Source organism: Numenius arquata, chromosome 9, assembly GCF_964106895.1.
Source record: "Numenius arquata chromosome 9, bNumArq3.hap1.1, whole genome shotgun sequence".
Taxonomy (NCBI): Eukaryota; Metazoa; Chordata; class Aves; order Charadriiformes; family Scolopacidae; genus Numenius; species Numenius arquata.
The window spans coordinates 48,702,635-48,711,923 of NC_133584.1; the positions used below are offsets into that span (position 1 = coordinate 48,702,635).

The 9,289-nt window shown below is 41.6% G+C and overlaps 1 protein-coding gene across 1 annotated transcript in view; it reads right to left on the reverse strand.

The window, feature by feature from the left end:
- The window catches only part of NBAS (NBAS subunit of NRZ tethering complex), a 177,495-nt gene extending 170,694 nt beyond the window's left edge, over nt 1-6,801 (reverse strand). Inside the window, exons 1-4 of the mRNA XM_074153641.1 lie at nt 6,649-6,801; nt 1,835-1,889; nt 1,179-1,215; nt 203-280 (exon numbers count right to left, since the gene is read on the reverse strand). Of these exons, the coding sequence (XP_074009742.1) occupies nt 203-280; nt 1,179-1,215; nt 1,835-1,889; nt 6,649-6,801 (323 nt within the window). The remainder of the gene's footprint in view (nt 1-202; nt 281-1,178; nt 1,216-1,834; nt 1,890-6,648) is intronic.
- Between the last annotated feature and the right edge of the window lie 2,488 nt (nt 6,802-9,289).

The window sequence follows — 9,289 nt, forward strand, 5'->3', positions numbered from 1 at the left end:
GGAAGCCCTTAGGTAACAGACTGAGCTTTATTTCCCAAGGCTACCTATGAAAGCCTCCAGCATTTCTCTTGACCAAAAAGAATAACATGACTTTAGCACAATATTAACTCAGCATTGATACCAATGGGGACGAGGCAGGGAGAAGAGCAAACATCAATACGTTCCCTTTTGCCTAAAATGGAAAAGCGTATAAGCTGGTTACCTCGCAAGTACTAGGTGCCAGTTGATCTGCTTACTAACTAGACGAACCAGTCCAGTGGGCAAAGAAAACTTTGCAGGGCTGAAAAAACAAAAACATTAGGCTAAATCAGAACATACACATAACAAAAGCAGTACCTGAGATACACCTGCCAGACAGACAACTTAGCTTTAAGGCAACCATAAGTCACCCGGGAGGTTTTAGCAACTAAACATGAATCAACACTGCACCCTGCCAATGATGAAGGCTAACAACATCCCTGTTTGTACTAACAGAACAAAACCACATATTAAGGGGATAATTATTGACTCATCACTCTTCATAATCTGGCCAGCAGCCAGTTTTGGGCCCCCCCATTACAACACCACCACCAATAAACTAGAGGGCCACCAAGATAGTCAGGGGACAGGAGCACTTGCCCTACAAGAAGATGCTTAGGGAACTGTTCTTGTTGAGGCTGGAGAGGGAAGGCTTTAGCGGGGGCAAACAGCAGCTCTCTGATACATAAGAGGTTACCGCAAAGATGGGAGACACTGATGCACGGCGGCAGCACAAAAAACCATTATCAATCCTTTGGTGGACTTGGCAGTGTTAGGTTAACGGTTGGACTCGATCTGAAAAGTCCTTTCTAACCCAAATGATTCTAAAATACAGGAGGTTCAAAGCTGACAAGAAATTCTTCACCACAAAGAGAGGCACTGTAACAGAGGCTACCCAGAGTGTCTTTGGGATCTCCATCCTTTAAGCTTTTCAAGACCTAGCTGGACACAGCGCTAAGGAACCTAGTCTAAATTCTCCCTGCTTTTAGCAGGGCTTTAAACTAGAGGCTCCCAAGTTCCCTCCCAAACACTTTTATTAAATACATAAAATCAGGCAAGTGTTCAATTTTACTCTCATTAAAAATAACTTGCCATCAAATCAAAAAGCTATAAAACTACCACCAAATAAAAAGATTAAGCACTATTTATATCAAACCTACCTGTACCAGATGTACCGAAGCAAAAACAATGCAGGACCTACAATGGAAAAGAGAGGCAAAAATTACATCTCTAGTGGTTTTAAAATACTCTCCAGCTTACTGCACACAGAATCTCAAAAATTCTCACAAAAGAAAAAGGTATTAAGGGAAAAACCCTCTATCTTTGGCCAATGAATTATTAGAGTAAATGCAAGAGGCAGATCAAAAAAATAACTACACGTTTCTGGAAATTCTAAAAGAAATTCCTACTGGATGAGAACGCAGTTCAGTTAGTGCATAAACCAAGTGTTGGATGGCAATGAAATACAATCAGAATTTAAAGCTTCCTTATAGAACTGTCTAACTAGCAAACGACCCAATGCAAGAGTTAGTAGAGAAAAAAAAACCTCAACAACATTTTACAAAACACAAAAGCTTCTAAACTTCTTAGATGTATGGTTTACAGTTCATTCTAATAAACTAATAGAGACTAGAAAGCTCACAAAAATGACATAAAAATAACAACACGATATTGATAATCAGAAAACATCTTCCTGCAAATGCATACTGCACTCTATTTCCATTACACTAGCCATCCTAAAGTGCAGAAAATGTAAATTTTACAAGCAATCCACACATCATTCTCATGAGTCACGAACATAAGAAGTCATATTTACCTGTAATTGCTCTAGTGATGATAAACGATGCCCCATGTTTTCTGTTGCCTCTTGGCTGCAATTACAACAATAACAGTCAAACACTGTCATACATTTTAACTTAAATACATTCATACATATATTCACTGATTAAATTTAAGTTGCCTGCTAGCCTACAAGTTCCTTGTGTATTTTCTATTACTTGCAACTTCATATTTAACTGCATAAGCTAAACCAGGCTATAAAGCCAAATATGTAAAGTGACAAGATGTAATAAACAAAAAAAACGTACTACAGATTGCCTATTGATTCAGCTTTGGGTAGTAACAAAAGACACTGACTTCTGATTATGTTCTCCTGTAAGGTATTATAAGTCATTCTTTCTATACCAAATGAATGCCAGATTGATCCGTAATGCCCAGAAGTCGAAGCAATTGGTGTTCAACACAATATGCTAATATATAACTGCTAAGCTACATAAGACCAGTCACAAAGGTTTCAGAAATATTAAGAAAAACAAAGACCTTCTGAAGAAACACTCTTTTTTTATGTCAATTTGTACAAGGTAACACAGCCACTCAGATCACCACCTCTACTCCGTATCATCTCACGTAGCCTTTCTAGCAGTCCTGCTCTACTTAAGGCGGAGGGGAACAACTACAGTCACTATACAAATGAAAGCACTATCCAAATGCAGAAAAAAGAAATACAAAACAACATAGGATGTATACTCTTAGCTATAAGAGGTAAAATTATTTGCCAATAAGGAAGTAGGAAAAAGGGATTAAACTGAGAAGACAAGAAAGATAACCAATAAGGAAGACATCACACACAACTCTCCAAAACAAGCAGTCACGCTTATACTTTTATAGTGAAAATATTAGAGCATCACAAACTGAGCATTAGAGTAGGTAATGAATGAATATTCTCTTCCCTTTGGTATAGAATACATAGAGCAGATCATCACTCTTTAACTGAAATATTCAGACCTCTCACTCCAAGTACGCAGCAAACACTGAAAGACACATTAAATTCATCAAAACTCTGAAATATGTCCACGTTTAAAAAAAAAAAATATATTTGAGATCCCAAATTTAAGTTATTGAAGTAAAGATTAGCAGTTTTCTATGCAAAGTTTGCAATTCAGAAAGAGTCTTTCAAATAATCAGGCTGTCGTCTCATAGCATGTAAGAAGCAAACACAGCTGTGCTAATAGATAACGTTCCAAATTTAGGTTGATCAACCAGGAAATAACAAGGCATTACATTACAATAAGTGAGAGTATAAATTATTTCTTACAGCTATCATAGTACCTCGGGGAGATCTGCAATTTCCTAGGGAGGTTAAAAGCAGAGCTTGTTAAAATTTTTAGATTAAGAAAAGTTCCCAGTAAAAATATTTCCAAAAATTGCCTGTACCTCTTTAGAATTTTTTTTAATATTCTTAGTGTCCACTCCTGAGCCTAAACTACAGGCTCTTATTCCACACATCTTAAACCCTTCACAAAGCTGATTTATTATCATACTCTGAAAACCCGAATTTTACTTATTATAATATATTACTATCACCTCAGCAACAGCAATGGCTACCAGATCTGCTATATCTCTTTTTTAATTCATTCCTGTTTGCAAAACCAACATCAAGTTCTCCTTCACTAGAGCATTCCAGAAATAAAACCTAAGTAACTTCCTTGCTGACAAGACACCCACTTAGTTTCGGATTTTGTTGCATACCCAGCAAGCTTGCAGGGGGAGTGTTGGGGAAATCTCAAAACATTAGATGGCAATGAAAAAAAACCCACAGAATCAAGTAATATATTCAATACATTTCAGAAGATCGAGAGCACTCGTCTACTGGAGAAAAGGAATAGTTCAGTCTGCCTGCATTTACACCGATTCTCCTGCAACCTCCTCCACAACCACTGCCTCGGGCACTATTTTCACTGATCAACTAATGAGTAATTCCTTTTATTCTCGTTATGTATTTCAGGGTTCCCAAACAGTGCATTATATAGAATCACATCACTACACTGAATACAGCCTGCTTGATTTCCACACCACTCTCTTTCTCTGGCCTTGTCAGTTCTTTGCACGTCCTTTACAAATATCTGCTATTTTCCTACCCCCAAGAAAATTCTTCTTGGGAAATTCACTACAGGTGAACAAGAATACTAACAAGAATAAAATTAAAGCTAATTTGGGGTACCAACTTAAGAAATCCATGCCAGTTTTATCAGTGCCTTGAATTTAACACAATTTTACATATTCATCACAGGATTCATTTTCCAACGGTCCTAATTACAGTTGTAAGTGCTCAGCAGTCTGCAATTAAAAATGAATCATCTCAAATGAGGTAACAGAAAAATAAAATAAAGTCAACACAGACCTGTGAAAAGTTTGTTTTAAGGCCTTGCTTTGTATCCTAGATGATGCATCAGGAAGATACTTCATTTCCCAGTGCAGCATCCAACTTCCTTTCCCTTTCTGCTGTCCCTCACCTCACGCGTTCCAAATCATTCAGTTCTACAATAAGTAAGGCAGGGAGTATTTTGTGACTTGTTCCGAAAAGTGTGAATAAACCAGGGTTAAAAGAGAGAGATGTTCCAAAGGGAAAGTCACAATCACCTAAATAATAACACTGTTAAGGCACCTTAAGGTAAAAACTGAATCATGCTGACAAAATAATGTTTGCCTATGTATGTCAGTGTAAAATAAATTTCCCACTAAAACTGCAAGAGTATCAGAAGTGTCCTTAGCTACTGACAGGCTTCCAGAAGGATGTAAATCCAAACAAACTACATAACGCGCTATTTTCAAGTCTTCCTATTTCTGCCATTCAAAATGAGAATTATCTGGAAAAGAAAGTAAATTGGCAAGAAGTACTAAGTTTAAAATGGCCTGAACCATTTGCTGAAGTTGACACGCAGAATTCTTTGATGCTTAGAAATTCTGATTATCAGGGCAGATGAGAACCTTCAGACTGTGGTTCCAAGACCACCTTAAATCTGCATACCTGCATGCTGCCACTAAAGAGAGGTCTCACACATCACTCATCTTTGACTGACACATTATTCACCCCCTTGGTACCTGCATGAGTACTACCGTGACCACTCAACAAAAGGAAATAAAACAATGCTGTTGTTTCTCAGACTAATCGGTTCTTTAATCAGCTTAAAACATAACTTCAAGAATACTAATGGCAGGAAAAGAGAAAGGATACTTGTTAGAAATACGCCCCCTTAATGGAGTTTTAGAAACACAGTCTTGTGCCACCACACCTAAGTCCTCCTCATGGTTTGCAGACATGTAAATCACTTTCATGTGTTACTAGAAACAAACACTATCATCTCTCAAAACACAGTTAAATAAAAAAAGATGCAACTGTCTACTCACCTATATAAACAATCTATAAAGTGAGTAATTGATAACACTGCAATCATATTTTACAAACACTCTTGCTGCAACTGAGGATTTACAGATCAAGAGACAAAAAAAAAAATGTCACTTGTAAACAAAACCATATTTTTATGAGAATGGCTTTAGTAATTATTAATAGGCACATTCTTCCACCTGTGATGTTTTTACATCCTCTCTGTTCAGATATTCTCATTAAGCATAAAACTTTGTTAAAATACTTCTATAAACTACTTTTAGTGGGAAATGCATTAACAACTGCAGCAGACTTGAAAGTCACTACAAGAAAGACATAAAACCACATTGCTTGCATCCTTTATGTCCAAATCAGACACAAGTAGAAATAGAGACAGCTAGCTCAGGATGCTGCAGGATAAAAGTGAAAAAGCAAAGAGGTAAGGGCTTCTCAGCTCTTCCACTGACCCATGAAGAAACATAGACATAAGCAAGCAAAAACTTGTAATACAAGAACAATGTTTTCCAGTCTTTTGAGCTTTGTCATCCATTTGTGTGCCTTGTAGACACAAAGTGATACACTTCTTTTAACCCACTCCTGAAAACATAGATGCAACCGTTCCAATATACAAGCCTAAACAGAGTTTTTGCCTCACGCAAAATAAGCTTGATAAAGACCTTGTTTTCACCAGGACAGCTTCCACTGCTCTCAGTACAGCTGTTTCTGGAGATGAGACCTGGGCTTCAGCACAGCTTGTAGAATGGCTCGAGCTGAAAGGGACCTTAAAGGCCATCAGGTCTCAACTCCTGCCATGGGCAAGGGCACCTCCCACTAGACCAGGCTGCTCAAAGCCCCATCCAGCCGGGCCTTGAACACCCCCAAGGTGTTCCTCTCCACAACCTCTCTGGGCGTCCTGTCCCAGTACCCTCACAGTAAAGAACTTCTTGCTAATATCTAATCTTAATCTCCACTCCTCCAGTTTAAAACTATTACCCCTCATCCTTTCACTACACTCCCTGATAAAGGATCGTCCCCATCTCTCCTGTAGCCCCCTTCAGGTACTGGAAGGGGCTACAGGGTCTCCTCGGAGCCTTCTCTTCTCCAGGCTGAACAACCCCAACTCCCCTCGTATCAGCTCAACAGGAAAACCTGGAATAAACTGTCCGCAGGTAATGAGCAAGAAAGACTTCGAGGCCCCCCAGGCGACACAAACAAGGGTGACAACGCGGGAATTAAGTGACACGACACCATGACAGGTGCAGGATAACCGCAGACAGACACTCCTTGTGCTTTTCTCTGCTGTCCTCCCCGTTCTTGTGTCCGCCAGGGACAGGGCTGGCAGCCCGCCGAAGCCTCCCCGGAGGCAAGGACCCCTCTCCGGGGCCCTCAGGGCCGGCCGGTCCCCGCCCGCGCCTACGTGGCCGGTGCCCTCCCCCGCAACCCGGCCACGCCGCGGCGACACCCACCTGTACCTCCGTCTCCGGAGGCCACTCGGTGTTAACCAGCAGGTCGTACAGGATATTCTCCTCCCCGTCCTCCTTCTCCTCTTCCTCGCCGGCACCAGCCATCCCCTCCTCTCTCAGCGACGCTTCGCCAGGCTCACGACAGGCGGCAGCCATGCTGGCCCGCTCCCCACCCACCCAGCGCCGCGGCGACGACGGTGTCCGGCTGAGGCCAAACCAGTCACGCCCGGCAGCTCCGCGCAGCCGGCGGCCTTTAACTCCTTCAGCGCCCCCCTCGTCGCCTCGCCGCGGGGTGAGGGGCCGCCGCCTACCCCGCCGGGGCGCTGTGAAAGCCTGAAAGGACGTCTGCGCCGTGGGAAGCTTTGAAGCTGAGGGGAAGGGATAGAGCCCGAGGAGCCCTCCCCACCTCAGAAGCTCCTCTGAAGGGCAGCAGATGCAGCTTCAGAGGCCTCAGCCTTCCCTCTAAACCATGAGGGGCGGGATGTACTTTTAGGGCAAGAAAGTAGGAGACAGCTACCGAGTGTAACATGTGATGTACACCCGTAGAGAGCATATACAAAGGAGCCTTCAGATCCACAGCTTGTCTGCTGCCCTGGGGATCCCTGGGGGCCTTTTATCCAGCGCCCACCACTGCTTGGCAGCAAGGTGCCACCATCAGGCCCACCTTGCTTCCTTGGGCATGGCCTTCTCAACAGCACTGCCCAGGGGCATACCTGCGGCTGCGGCCTGGTGCTGGCTGTCCAGAAAGCTGGTAGTGAGAGAATGTAGGGTAAGGGATAGCTTAATGCAGGCAAAGCCTGAGTGTATTAATTAAAGTTTTACTGACTCGGGGCGGGGGGAAAAGGGGGGAAAAGCAAGTTATGTATTTCGCACAAATTACTCTTACAGCTTTAATGATGCTATGTAGAACTTTTAAATATTTCAGTCCTACAAACGTTGGCATTCATAGAGTTCAGCTTTCTCAAGCAGGTAAAAATAAGCCTACTTATAAATTACTATGAAACAACTAAGGTTTCAGCTTATTTGCTGCCTATTTCCTATTATTTTACAAAGCATTTGTAAAATTGAAAGCAAATTACCTCACACCCTACCGCTTCTGCTCCTGTACCCTAATTTTAGCTTGTATTTAGTAGCCTCTTACTATTGTACGCAGCTGTGCAGCCTAGAGTTGGGTTAAACTAAAAATTAAATTCTGAAACTAAGGATTCAGGGCAATATGAACACTGTGTTGGATACTTGGAAAACACTTCAGGAAGAAACAACTACTGAGAAAAAATGCTTTCTGGCTGTCTATTTAATAACATTTCTTTAGCTGTGTTTGACGATGTAGTTTGAAAAGCAGTAACAAATATTATAACATCATGTTCATAAACGTCAAAGAATTGTGAGAGATTTCTAGTAAATTATACTCTGGGTTCCCCGACAACAAGCAGCGCTACGTATTGATACCAGAGTCTGCCTACGTACATGTTTTATCAGAAACATGGTTGAATCTGTAGATTATTCATATCTGTGTCTTTAAAAATTATTAGATTCGTCATTTATCCAAAAGCAAGCGAAATTATGATTGACAGATACAGTGAATAATAGTGAAAGAGAGGAAGCACATCAAATGAAGATAGTCCCAGAGGAATTATTAATATATGGGAAGCCATCACGATGGAAACAACCTGGTACTAAAGACATAAAATACCTGCTGTATTTTTCCTCGCAGAGCACCTGGTTTCTACAACAAAGTTAACAAGCAAGTAGGGCTCTGTTAGCATTTTTAAAAAGGTCCTGAAATAAACCTCCAGGACAAAACCAGTACTCAAATTGCAACACAGTAGTCAAGAGAACTACATTGTCAGAGGTGCTGTGGTCTGTTTGGCCTTTGAACCAGATGTGCCTGTGTCTGAGGGCTGTCTTAGAAAAGATTAAAGTTGTGTTTCCCAGTGGAAAGCAGTAGGTAGGATTTTATGCTGTGCCTTCCGCTTAGCAGAGAAATGCACCATTGATTTGTGGTGTAACTGTAGAAGCTGTGTTTTTTCATTTGCAACCTAATTTTATTTTTATAGTAACACCCTAGAGATTCTTGCCTTTAACTTCACTAGAAGTTATCCTGGAAAATGACTGCACAGAACATGGGAAAACTTCTGTAAAAACCGGAGAAGACTATGTGCCCATTAACATGTGTCTAAAAAAATAAATAAATTGGTGTGTTATCTGTGTGAAGGTACTTTTGGTCATATAAAACCCTGAATACTTTCTGCCAAAGCCATTTATTGTAGAAAACCACGGAAATGGTAATTAGACAAACGAAAGGAAAGGATCGCAGTGCTGTATGCAAATGTAAAGCAGATTCTCATTGCAAAGACGCACTTTGTGTTTAAAACATACGTTACCCCGGGTGTAAGCTGGACTATGGCTCCTCACGGCTTCTGCCTGTGCGAAGCCGCAGCTGCCAGGTCGGCACCACAGACAGACCCCAGCTGTGATTTGCAGGGGAAAAAAAAACACTTTCTGAAGCTTTTGGGAAGGTGAGGAAATCGCGAGCAGGTGACCTGACAGTACCCTAAAAACCCGCAAACAGAACAAAAATAATTCCAACCCCGATTTTACCCTCGGCGTATTGGCCGGAGAGCCCCGTCCTACCCCCGTGCCC